This window comes from Oryzias melastigma, linkage group LG4 (genome assembly GCF_002922805.2).
Source record: "Oryzias melastigma strain HK-1 linkage group LG4, ASM292280v2, whole genome shotgun sequence".
Taxonomy (NCBI): Eukaryota; Metazoa; Chordata; class Actinopteri; order Beloniformes; family Adrianichthyidae; genus Oryzias; species Oryzias melastigma.
The window spans coordinates 25936042-25949590 of NC_050515.1; the positions used below are offsets into that span (position 1 = coordinate 25936042).

Consider the following 13549-nt stretch of genomic DNA (forward strand, 5'->3'; position numbering starts at 1 on the left):
AATGCAGGAGACATTTTTTTTAGCAGACAAGTACAATACATGACATACTGGTGACATGGGGGGCGTTTGATTCATTTTTGATGCTTTTAAGAACAACCAGGACAATATAAAATCACTTGCAGACAGGGCTCCATATTAGCTTTTTTGGTTACTAACTGGGGTGGCCGGTAACATCCAAAGTCTACCAGCCAAATTAGATTTCTAATAGCCAAACATTTCTCTGGAAAAAAAAGTGTACTTCAAAGCAAAATAGTTATTCCCTTTATTTATAAAGTTTCATTTAATTATTATTCTGTCACAAAAACAAACACTAATAATTAAAAGTGTATTCTTATGTCAGGTATTATAACATAATGTTGTTTTATTGGGCATCAGGTGGTAGAGAGGGTTGGCCGAAGCATAGGCGGTTCGATTCCAGACAACCTGTGCAACTTCTGTAGGGTTATGGAATCGCCTCATAGTGCCAGTAGAGTTAATTATCAAGCCAAAATCAGCACGAGTGGAAAACCAGCCAAAAAAGGTCAAGAGGGAGAAACTTGAAATGACCTCCACATGTAACACCAGTCCTGTTTGGAGGGTTTTCTAATTGTTGCCACTGAAGTGCACCTGTTGTTAATTCCATGAACACCAATACAGCTGAAATTGATTAAAGAGGCCCTCAGCTGATTAACCAACCAGAAAATTATCAGAGAGGTTTAATTCAATTCATGCCAGGTCCAATAAAAAGGTGTTCCTTTAATTTTTGTTCGCAGTGTATAACCGGATGGTGTTAAAAACATAAAATTGTTGATATTAACGAGGATGGTTTGAGCAGAGGAAGACTGAAAGCTCAGCTCTGAAATCCACGGGTCGCTACTGTATTTGAACCGTCTCTGGAATGGATGCTTGATGTTTGTGGTAGCCAAGTGTGGAGGGAAGGTAGACACTTAAGTCATTGTTGTGAGTTTCAGGACCCTGTAATTGAGGATAAAGAATACCTCACCTGACAAAGTGGCTAGTGAAACTATTTTTCCACCCCCCAAATAGGTTTTACCCGCATTAAGTGGGTGGGTGTAAATTTAGAGCCCTGCATGGAGGTATCATGAATTAAGTTTTAACGACTTCATGGGTTTGTCTGTTGTTACCACTCCTGTCTTTAGAGAAAAGTAAAAACTAATTGGAAGATTTATTTTTGGATGACAAAAAAGCTGCTAGTATGACAAAATAGTTACATTTTTGTACATAAAACTAATAACTTAATTACAGATTACAGAGACTTCTAATAACCAGCACTTGAGGAAAGATTATGCTTCTCTTTCCTCCCTTATCTCCAGTATGTGCTGAGTATTTCAGTATTTAGACCAAACAAATGAGGTTAGTCGAGCTGGGTGCTCTGAGAAAAACCTGCTTTGACCTTGGGAGCTGGGCCAGCTTGGTCCCATTAGAATAAACGGAGAGCACTGCTCTATAACGTGGAGCACATGAGGGAACAGAGGCGAAGAAAGAACAATGAGAAATCATAGACAGATGAGGCCCAAATGACCACAAAAGCTTGTATTTTGTTCTATAACATTTGGCTCCATGACAGAAACGATGATGAGAGGTACAAAAAATAAAAGCTTCCCCTGCCTTTAGCCAACCATGACCCTTCTGTCAATGCTGAGAGGGCAGTGCAGTGATGAGGCAACAACACAAACACGTGAGGAAGAGGGGGAGTGAGCAGAGGATGGAGAACAAATGTGAGCAAGACCGGAAAAAAATGTAGAGACACATGTAATCGTGTTGAGACTCAAAGCAGGGGGAGGCTTTTATCAAATGTGAGGATAAAAGAAAGAGGCGCCTTATAGAAGGAAATCCACAGAAGATGGAGTAATGGCAGCAGGGAGACAGTTACATCAGTGTTATCAGTATGGAGGCCAGAGGAGAAATACTTGAAATGATGTCCAGTACCTTTCAAACATATGAGAATAATAACCTATATGTGTACGCGTTAGTGTTTCTCTAATAAGTCTGAACTGTTACTACCTTCTAGAGAATAATTACACCTTTAAATGTGCTTTAGAGCACAAACAACACCTTGCAAAGGTCACACTCAATGTGTTAAGTCATTAATATCCCAACAGGTTTAACAGTAAGGTGGCATTCAGAGCTTGACAAACAAAAAATTAAAGTGAATAGAAAACCTTGCAAGTTTTGGTTCATTTTTCTTTCGGAAACATATTGGAAAATAAAAAAAAACTATATGTGGAGCCACGTCCAATTATTCATAGCAGAAATAGGCAACTCCAGGCCTTTCTTCCACATATCCAAGCACTACTCATGACTGATTACCTGGTTCAGGTGTGTCAAGCCAATTAGAACATGCCAGAGCAGAGTATGTTTGAAAACATGCAGGAATGTGGCTCGCGAGGCCTGGAGGTAACTATCCCTGCTCTATAGTGAGCCCCATTCAGATGGTTAAAAGCCATTTCAACCCTTGACCTCCCCCAAAATCACTTACCAAAAGCCCCAAACTGCAAAAATTGAATCTTAAAAAAGTAAAAATATATTGCTTCAATAAAAATGTTCTTATTTTTTTGTCTTGCAAGGAAAATAATTTAATTAAGAACGTTTTTCAAGAGCAAAATAATCTTAGTTTGAGAAAAAATAAGTGACTGGAACTTTTTTCTTTAAATAACAATTCTTGCTAAGACCATTTGTTTTTAGCAGATGGTTCTTTGCTTATTCAAAGAAAAACAGTCAATGGGGTAATAATCTCTGACTTATTTCTAAGGGGTCTGTTTTTGCAGTGCATGTATCAGTCATTTAACCTCTTAAGACCTGGTGTCCACATGCATGGATATCCCATTGTGGTTTGTATTAACTGGAGTCACGTGACAACAAAATAAAAAAGGCATATTAAACAAGAGCTCAGGTCTAAAAAGGTTAAATATATCATTTATTTATCTACTTTTTAATTTGTATTACAATAGCAGATTCATATACAGCTTATTAAAATGTATTATTCAACAGATAGAATTGTAGAATAGTACTGTATTTTTGAGCATATCTCAGTAGGCGGATAAACAGAAGACTTAACCTCTGTGAACCTGGAGCCCCATGAGGCAGAAATAACATACAGTACATAGAGCTGTATAAGGCTGACTTCATTCAGATCCAGCTTGCTGATTGTGTGTGTGTGTGGGGGGGGGGGTCTGAGCTCCTGTTGGTGAAAGTCGTGCCCTGTTAGGCTTAGGTACAGTACATCCAGCAACATAAAAACACAGGCCAGCCTCTTATGAAACAACACGGCCCGAGGTCTCAGTCAGACAAGATAAAGCTTGTTATGTCTACTTTGCATTAAAGGATGTCACGCCTAAAGGAGGGATATCCGGGGTCTTGCAGATGGAACCAAAAACATCAGGAGATACCAGCATTCACATACTTCACTGAGTCAGATTTTCTTTAATATATCTAAAAATAGCTAGAGGCCTAAAGATTTTAGAAGCTAACTCTAATAACACATTTATTATGGGAGAACTTTAACCATGATTTCCACACTATAAGTATTGTTTCAAAAGTACATTCTGGTCACGCCGTTTGCTTACCATGTAGTATCCAGGCAGCAGCTTCTGCAAGAACTCTGCCTCTTTGTGCATCACAGTCTTTATGATGAATTCGTCGTCCTTGGTCAGATAGAAGACTGAACCACTGGCTCCAGGGTTGGACAGCTCAATCAGGGGCTCATTACAGAGAGAGTACTGCAAGCGCACAAAGAAACCCACTCAGAGATTTACATTAAATGTGAATTTGCTGCTGTTATAGAACGTGCAGTCTATTTTCAACAGATTTACACAGATGTGTGTTATAAAGACATTCTTAGCTGACAGGGATTATTTAAAGGGCATGCTGCATTTCTCTCACCCATAGGTATTTGAATTGCTTCCTGCTGGGAGCCAAAGCTCATGCAGCTGCCAGAACTGTGGATAGAGCCAAGTGGCCTAGATCTGCAGGTTTCCCAAACTATGAGCAGACATCAGGATACCCTTCCACCACACACCTTACAGAACTTGTTCCTGCATGTCCCCACTTTAAATCTCACATGCGCATCACAAAACCTGTAGTACAAATGTATGTATATTTGCTATTTTAAAAAGCAGCCCAATATTTGCAGTGACACCAGTCATTATGTAATTGCTGAAATACTTACAAATGTTAGCTTTAAGAGAAAAAAAGGCAACAAATCTAAAACTTTTGCAGTCACACTTGTTGGATTATAATATTTAAAAGTTTTTTCTACTGTGGTTAACTGCAAATGTACAAACATTGTGTTACTTGAAGAGGATGCACAAGAACTGTAGCATCTAACTAAAGCATATTCCATTTCAGAAACTGGAAAATATGACAAACTCATGAAAAGGAGAATAAATTAAAGTGAGCTAGTAACGTACTCAATTATGACGAAAAACAAGAAAAAATGAACTGATAATGAAAAGGGCGTCCTGGCTTGGGTACAGGAAGTGTTAAAATTGGATAATGGTATGAAGAGACTTTTGAGAACTAGAGGCAAAACTTCAGGTAAATAAAATTAGAGAGGTCTGGAGGAACAAGAAACGGATTAGACGGTTTAACACTGTCAACCGGCAGCTGTAAGGAAGCAGCCTAGGCGAAAACAAAGAGCTGGAGGTTCTTGAACAGGTTTGCGCTGGATGTCCAGCAGGGCCATAAACTTTTCTACAGTTGTGCTATATCCTAGTTTGGTCCTGTAGCTAAGAACATCAGTCTGTCTAGCCTCAAAACCAACGAAATGTATTCACTTCACAACATCAGTCTGAAAGATCTTATACATTTATAAAAGAAATGTGGAACTAAACTAGATTGTGATAGAAAAATTAAGAAAACCAATACATTCGTTCTATTCTGCTGGTTTGGTATGTATACGTGTGCGATAATAGTGAAGTATTAAAGCATATTATTAAAAATAACGTTCATTTTTATTTTAATCCTAAATATACTTATATGATAATAACATAATTACTGAAAATTACATTTTTCACAACTTGCTTCAAGAACAAATTTATAAAACTGGTATTTTTGAGGATCTTGTACTAATTTCATGCTGGCTCTACCATGAAAAGACGCTACAAAGATTCAGATCTCGACCTGAAAAATTAAGTTTTGTGTCTGAAGAAAGTGAACAGCTCACCTCATTTTTGGAATGTGAAATGTGTGCAAAGATGGTATGCATCAGAGCTAACAGCAGAAACAACAAAAAAACACCAGTTAATGAATGCTCAAAAATGTTAAATTGAGCAAGCTCAGACTGTAGCTGCTGTCTCCTAAAGAGATTGTAGTCCCGCCTTTTGCTGTCCCCTTCTGCAACTTTTGAGATGGTTGTATTTCCATAACACAGCTGATAAAAATTGGTGAAGACATGTGTCCTCTGATGACCTGTGTGCATGTGTTAATGATTGCACAGACACTGAAAGCAGAGAAAACACAGACAGTCTGTGTGGCTGGAGAGCCGATGCATTAAAGATAAGTGAACACGGTGCATGCATAAACTGGGACTAAACAGAACGTATATATGCAGCTGCAGTACTCCGGGGCACGCCAGTGAATCATGTGGCCTTTCAATTCCACACTTGAGTGGACAGGGACGAGCGCCAGACTTTCCTATTCAGTTTTCTGCCGTTCTCTCCCCCCCCCTCGCTGCTCTATGTGCTGCTTGCAGCGTTTCTTCCTGTTTTTTTTCTCTTTTTGCCTCCCTCCAAGAATCAATTTCTCCCCCATCTTACTGTTGGGTTGCTGCATGCTCCTTTTTTCCTCTGGATCCTATTTCTCTCAGTTTGCCATTCCTGCTCTGCGCTCGTATTTATTCTGATTTGAAATTCAACTTTTAAAACTGCTTGAGTTAGATGTTCAGTCACAGAAAAAAAATGTTCAGATTGGTATCCATGCATTTATTGTTTTTTACACTGGAACAAAACAACAAAAAAAGTTTAAAATTCATACTGAGCTAGAAAATTGACTGGATACAATTTTGGCACATAAAAATATGTTTTATAGCAGCTACTTTGGAAAAAAATAATTTAAATGAATCAGCTCCTGCTACAATAAATACATATTTAGTTTGGACAGCTTTTCCTTCGCAAACAGTTCTGAGTCATTCAAATCTGAACCACTTTTTATTAATCGATTTAAAAAAAATAACTTATTTATTGCAAACTGGAAAAAATTAATCGCAATTAATCGCTAATTTTTTAAAGTCTCAGTATTTACAGAAAACGTATTATCTGTGAATAATCACAGTATGAAATCACACATGAACCTCTACATTGAGAACATTTGTTTTTAATTACTGCTGTCAATCAATTACAAAAAAGTTTGATTAATCACACTTTTATGCTGAGATTAATCACGATTAATTACAATGCTTTACCAGGTAAAAAGTATTTGCACAATATGGCACCGGACCAAATAATTCGCTGTTTGTGAAAAAGTGACTTAAAACACAAAAGTAGCAAGAATAAAGTACTAAAAACCAAAAGAATATTTATTTCTTTTGTACGTGGTATGATACCAGACGAGATGTTTTAACGCATGTCGTGGAAGCCTGAACCGCTGAGTAAAAGAAAGACTGTTTCTTCGATATACTAACGCGTTAATTCTTCTTGATTAATCGCGTGTGTCATCATGTTAATGTTCACACCCCAACTTTTTACAGATCCCTGCAGGTTCTATCAGATCTAGACTCATCTCAGAACTCTCTTTGAAGTCTCTCTCGGATCACCGTCCTGCTGTGACACCCTATTACCTGCCACAGGTGTGTCCAAATACAAATTATAAGACCATCACGTACTTGAAAAGAAATTATTTCAGGAAATTTTCACAATCATTTTGTCAAGTTCTATTTTAAGTTTTGTTTGACTGTTTTTTGTGCTGTTTCAGTGCAAACAAAAACAACAAACACATGAAGTGTTGTATTTTCTGACTGAATATCAAGGGTACCAATATTTTTAAAACAACTAACCAGCTCAATACATTTTGGTTTTTAAACCTAAAGATTTACTAGTTTTATAAATGTAAAAAAAAGAAGCTCACCAAATAGTCATCCGGCCTGATGCCGAACAGTTCTCGGAAGTATCGGAAGGCCACTGGAGCGTACGTTTTGAAGCGGAAGTCAGGGAAATGGTGTGCCGGAGTGAGGTTGCTCCCTTCACTAGAGTGTGAAACAAAACTGTCAGTAAGAACAGAGTTCACCCGAAAGGCTACGTGTGGGATTTAGTGGAGTAGTGACCTGGGAAAAAAGATGCTTTCTACCACGTAGAAATCCTGCATCAGCACATCTCTCTCAGGCTTAGAGCTCAAGTTCCCCACTGTGTAACCGATTCCTAGCTGGATGGCACCTTTCAAGGCTGACGATGTGGTCTGTGTTCGGTTAGAGGGAAATACCATGAAAAACAATTATAAAAACAATATAAAAACAACTGTCATGCAAATCTAAAAAATCTAAAATTCTAAAATCTAAACATTTTATTCTTAGCAATAAATGCTTCTAAATTTTAGCTATGGCTTTGTCTGCTTTTCACAATTCTGAGGTAAAAATACAGAGGAAAAAGGCCTTTGAGAAGCTGTGAGGTTTGCTGGATCAACATTTTAAATAAAATTACAATCTTATGTTTGTGCTCCAACTGTTCAGGAAAATACATCAACCACTTTCTGTTTTATTGGAGAAACAGAAAACAGAGACTTGAATGTATTTTTTTCAAAATATGGGATTTAACTGCTGCCTCTGTGTTTGAAACCTAGATGATATCAAGTTATAATGCTCTTACCAAACTTTTTCTATATGACAGAATAGTTTTGAAACCTGGCAACCATTGCCCAAAGAATACAATCAAATACACAAGCAGTAACAAACCTGGGAAAATGACAAGTGACTTTTTTAATGAAATAATCAAAAAGACATTTTAGTTTTATTATTTTCCAAATGTCTCTACAAGCAGAGCTCCCCATCTGCAGTGGTAGTTTATCACTAGATGCTGCCTCTGGCACCTGCACAGAGGAGGAAGCAATTCTCTGTTCTGTCAGAAATCTCTTTCCAATAAAACAACAAATGTAAAAGCCAAGTCTTTAACACGTTCTGGTTTTCAAAATATTGTTTTCTTGTACTGATAGTTCTGCTCACAATACATATTTGACTGGTTGTACAGGGAAAACCAGCTTCCTCTCTGGGTACTTTTTTTATTTCTTTTGATTCATTACTGCAGCTATAATACATTTTACAGTCAAATCTGTAGTAGATTGACATATTTCCTTTTTGTAAAATCACAACTGTTCACAAGTATCAAAGTTCTTTACAGAAAACATTAAATAAAGTCATTTTTTTTAAGATTTTTTTTTTTAATTAAAATTGACTTTTTAATTTATTACAAAATACTTATATTTATTGTGGTTGTCAGTTTAAAAATAGTTAATAAACCATCACTCTGCATGCTGCAGACTCACCTTCTTGTACGTGGTTTCCCCGGATGCATCCACTCCTCTGTGGCCAATTTTCTTTCCCTGACCGTGTTGACCTGAAGAAGAGGGCATCTGAATACATGGAGAGATAAAGATTAGTGGTCAGCAGGGGGTCTGCACCTGTTCATTAATATTTTATTAAATACATTCTAAAGACTATGCAGCTGCAATGTAACTATATAACATCTTTAAGGTAAAAATATATTCTTAAAGGTCATTATTTTGCTAAAATTCACTTCCTTAATTAGTCAAACCAAAACTCTACAATTAGTCTACAAACCAAAACTACAATTAGTCTGAGTAATCTGCAATTTAATCTGTTTTAATAGTTAGCATGTTTGCTACTGCTGGAAATCCTCAGATTTTAGTTAAATTTGCAGCTTACTGCTCAGCAGACTAATTAAATGTACTTTGAAGGCTTAATTTAATGCAGTGTAAAGTGTCTTAAGTGCTAGATCGATGTGACTTATTAAACTGCACGAGTTCAGATGAAGAGACAAATGTTATCTAGCAAAAGAACAGAAAACAGTTTGAACTGTCTGGCAGAAAATTATGACAATCCTCAAATCGAATGACAATAATTACAGCAGATGGTGCATAATTAGTGCTATATATGAGGTTTTAATTTGAATGAAGCTGAAAAGCAGCCAGATTCTTGTTTGAAAGGTCAAAAAGGGAGCTAATAGACCACCAGGAGAGTGGATGATTGCAGGAGGGATGTCAGCTCACCTCTGTGATAAAGGATTTCTTAGCAGCATCTGAAAAAAACAAAAAAACAGGGGTTTTTATGTTAGGTGATGTGTAACAAGACGCTCCATTACTCAGCTTCATCAGACCTCTCCGTGACCACGATGAATACCAAAGGCATGGCTGACATTATGTAATAACTGTCAACATCAGCTACAAGGGCAGCCAGTCCTTCTTTAAGCCTCACGCACAATGTCTGTGACTTCACCTATTTGTTTCTGCCAGCCTGGCAGCCTGTCATATTTCATACTGACACTGACATTGTTGTGGGCAACAGTAAACACCAACAAATGCCTATAATTAACTTGATGGGAATGCAGATGGCTGCACGGTGGCGCAAGTGGTTAGCGCTCTCGCCTCACAGCGAGAAGGCCCCGGTTCAAATCCCGGCTGGGACCTTTCTGTGTGGAGTTTGCATGTTCTCCCCGTGCATGCGTGGGTTTTCACCGGGGACTCCGGCTTCCTCCCACCATCCAAAGACATGCTTCATAGGTTAATTGGTGACTCTAAATTGTCCCTAGGTGTGAATGTGTGAGTGACTGGGTGTGTGAATGAGGCCCTGCGACGGACTGGCGACCTGTCCAGGGTGTACCCCGCCTTCGCCCTTCAGTAACCGGGATAGGCTCCGGCACCCCCGCGACCCCGAAAGGGACGAAGCGGTCAAGAAAATGGATGGATGGATGGAATGCAGATGTTTCTAGTTCTTACAATGGGTGGATTTAAGTGAGAACACTCAACTGTCATTAGATATAGCCTCACTGAGCTCTTAAAGAGTGTCTTTAGGCTCATTGTAACTCTAAATTTCATAAATATAATGAAAAAAAAACTTACTATCACCCTCAGTTAAAAAAGTATAATAATAATTCCAGTAATGGTTGATTTAAGTTTTTTGTGAACTATGCTTTTATATATACAAAAATGCATCTTTTCTTAAAAAAATACATATTTGTACACTGTGGTAATGAAGACACTCTACTTTCCACAAGGAAAAAAACAAATTCTGGCAGTAGTTCAGTCCTACATCTGCAGTTTAATAACAGGATGCAGGCAATGAAAAGCAATCAGAGGGTCGTTTTCACCAGGAAGGTCTGAAATAGATAGAAAATTGTGGACACGTAACACTTTTCATAATGAGAGAGAAGGGTTAGGAAGGCACTAAAAAGGCGCACACACAAAACAAGCTCATAACAGGATGAAAACACAGAGGGAGAGTGGTGTGGAAATGATATTTATCAGCTTGTTGTTTTTTATTCACTACAGCATTTACACGGAGGTTCATGTGGAAGAGTTTATGAAGGCCTGGCGGCTGGATATAAATGCAAGTGCACACATCACTGATATGATAAACTATGTATGTCTTAAGCAGCAGATGGAGGAACAATATTAAAACTGTCATTATGAGTAATAAAATTGAAATGATGATTGCTTTTTCAACAACATTAACACTGAACCCTAATCCAGCAAGACTTCCCCTAACTGCAGTCAAGTAAAGCACTGCTTTATAAAAATTTGTTTTAAAAGACAAACTTGATCTTTATCAATACAGAGGAGTTTTTATAGCTTATAAAATTGCAATGAATCTTATTTTATGTTCTTCCTTATTAAACAGTTTATTGATCTCACATAACCTTTCACCAAACGTAAAGGAAACTTTGCAAAAAAATCAAATATTATCCGAAACAGCAACATTTAAGAGAAGAGCTGTCAGAAAGCAGATCAAAATCCAATGTATGTGGTTTTATTAGGGGTGTTCGATTAATCAATTAATTGATTAATCGATTTATGCTCCTATGATCCAACCAGATTGACCTGTACCATTATAAAATTGTTTAAAAGTGAAAAAAACCCAAAAAATTATCGATATTGGAAAATACCATTTTACAATTACAAATATACGTAAAATGAGAATACAATACCAGAAATAAAACAAAAACAGTCATATTTAGGGTTGTAAATGTTGACGCGTTAACGTGGGCGATTAATAAAACATAATTAATTGGTTAATATTTATCAATCGCGCTCAGGCGTCCTGCCGTGCAGCTGTGAGATCAGCGTAATAAAACTCCTTCTAAAATAGATTTAAACTTTTTTTTACATTATGTGATTGAGATTTTATTAAATTAAAGAGATGATATGGGATTTATTTGTAGTTTTTGGACAAAATCGATCTTCTGCTTTAATAAATAAGGCGGATAACTAGCATCATTCTGATGGCTGTAATAAAGCAGTGAAAAAAGTTGTTTTATTATTTTTCACAACCATAATAAAGGAAGTTTATGAGAAAAAAGGGGAAAAAAGAAAAACTGAATTTCAGCACAATTGTAAAATAGACCGCATTGCTATTAGGAGAGAAATTCTTTTTTTTTTTTGGGGAGCTTGGTGTGACTTTAGCCTGATCTTTTTGTATTTTCATTCAAAAACAAGTTGATTAGTTTGTTGACAAATTTTATTCTTATTGTTTTTATAAAATTACACCTAAAACTTTCATTCTATGTTGCAAAAATAGTTTGTTAAACATTTTTGAGGTTCTTACATCAAAATTAATTACATTTTCCAAACAGAATTTTCTGTTTTGGCATAATTTTATGTCCAGTGTGTGAATACAACATGGAAAAATGACAAAATAAAAATGTTGTGTGTGATTTTATATTGTGATTATTTGCAGAAAATAAGTTGTTAGCAAACACTGTAACTGAAAAAAATAATAATAATAAATTTATGTTGATTAATTGCAACAAATTTTTTCAGATTTGCAATTAATTAGTTAATATTTTTAATCGATTCCCGGCCCCAGTTATTGTTAAAATGACATAAAGAAGTGTTTAAAAGACACAGGGACAGATTCAAAGAATAAAAAACACAGTAAATCAAATTGGTAAAATCATTTAAACCTTAAAAGACATTTTAATTCACAGCTAAAAGCAGATTCTGGGTTTGTAAACGCTCGAATGAGGCAGCACTTGATGATGAAGCGTGGCCCTCACAAGCTCACCGATGTCACAGAGTGTCACTCAGGAGCGTGATAGCTTCCACAGCTTCACTCTACAATCTGAACTGATAGCCGCCTCTCTGCTCTCCTGTCTGCCAGCCTCTCGTGGACGGCCACGTGACTGAGGCACAGAACTGTTGGTTTGCTTCCCCTCCTCCAGCCTTCTCTCACACAGAGTCACAGCAAGATGAGAAAAGCAAAGTGTGCCAGACGAGCTCCCAGCAAGCTGGAACATCACTGGACTCAGCTTTAAGATAGTGAGGAGGGAGGGGAAAGCAGAAAACCACAAATGAAAGAATGTTTGTAATGCAGATAATTAAAGAGGAGGGTTTCCTTTTCTCCACCGAGCCCCACAGTTCAGCTACACTCGTTTGTACTTGTATCTGAGCTTTTGGTCCGTTCTCCATTTATTTTCTACATGCCTGCACCTGTTAGGACACCAAAAGCTTGTTTCCCTTCAGCATGGGTGAGTGAATGTGGTTTTAAGGGGCTTTAGAGTGTGTGTGGCATCTGAGCACGTTAAAGTCTGACTGTATTTCCATCAGACCCCTCAGTGACTCGCATCTAACCACATCAACAGCAGTGAAGCTGCTAAAGCACATCAATTTAGAGCACATTTTGCAACATAGTTTTGAACAAACAACTAATAGATGTGCATAAAAAGAGAATTTTGAATTAAAGCGTCTAATTTAAATATATATGAAAATAGAAGAAATGAAAGAGTTAACTTCCTGTAGTTCAGGGAAAACATTAAAACAATTTCCCAATTATCTTTTTTTTCTAACCACATAAGCAATGTAGAGGATAAGGAAAAATGAAAATGTCATGTAAAAACAATGGCAAAACATTTGAATCAATATTACAAAAAATAATAGACATTATTAAAAACAACAAAATAATTAGGCAAATATGAAACTATGATGCCCTTGAGCTATACATTATATCTCCAAAAATGTGAGAGCTAGTGATGTCAGTCATAAAATTGCTGAGAAAAAGATTTTTTCTAGATATATTTGGATTTCAGTACCAGCACTTCCTCAGTTATAACAGGGACCATAATAATTGGAGGGTGAACGCTGGGAATATAAGGGGAAATGGTTTCTGCTCCACCATTCTGCTGCTTTGGTGTTCTTTAGGGAGTGGAACAACAAACAGACCCTTCCAAATAAATAACTGCTCACTACGTCTGTTGCCTGGATGGAATGCTATGTGTTGGGTTATGGCTTTTCCCTACAGCCCTTATGGGAGCGGCCCATCACTGGCTGGTAATTGCCCTCCACAGCATAGCGCAACACAGGGTTATTTATGTTATTTTTTGCAGAGCCTGCA

The 13549-nt window shown here is 37.2% G+C and overlaps 1 protein-coding gene across 3 annotated transcripts in view; it reads right to left on the bottom strand.

Moving 5' to 3' along the window:
• The window catches only part of pip5k1ca (phosphatidylinositol-4-phosphate 5-kinase, type I, gamma a), a 48799-nt gene that overhangs the window by 19817 nt on the left and 15433 nt on the right, over positions 1–13549 (bottom strand). For all 3 annotated transcript variants that reach the window (XM_024278872.2, XM_036211657.1, XM_024278873.2), the window contains exons 2-6: positions 9214–9242; positions 8470–8556; positions 7259–7389; positions 7063–7180; positions 3567–3719 (exon numbers count right to left, since the gene is read on the bottom strand). In XM_024278872.2, coding sequence (XP_024134640.1) covers positions 3567–3719; positions 7063–7180; positions 7259–7389; positions 8470–8556; positions 9214–9242 — 518 coding nt within the window. The remainder of the gene's footprint in view (positions 1–3566; positions 3720–7062; positions 7181–7258; positions 7390–8469; positions 8557–9213; positions 9243–13549) is intronic.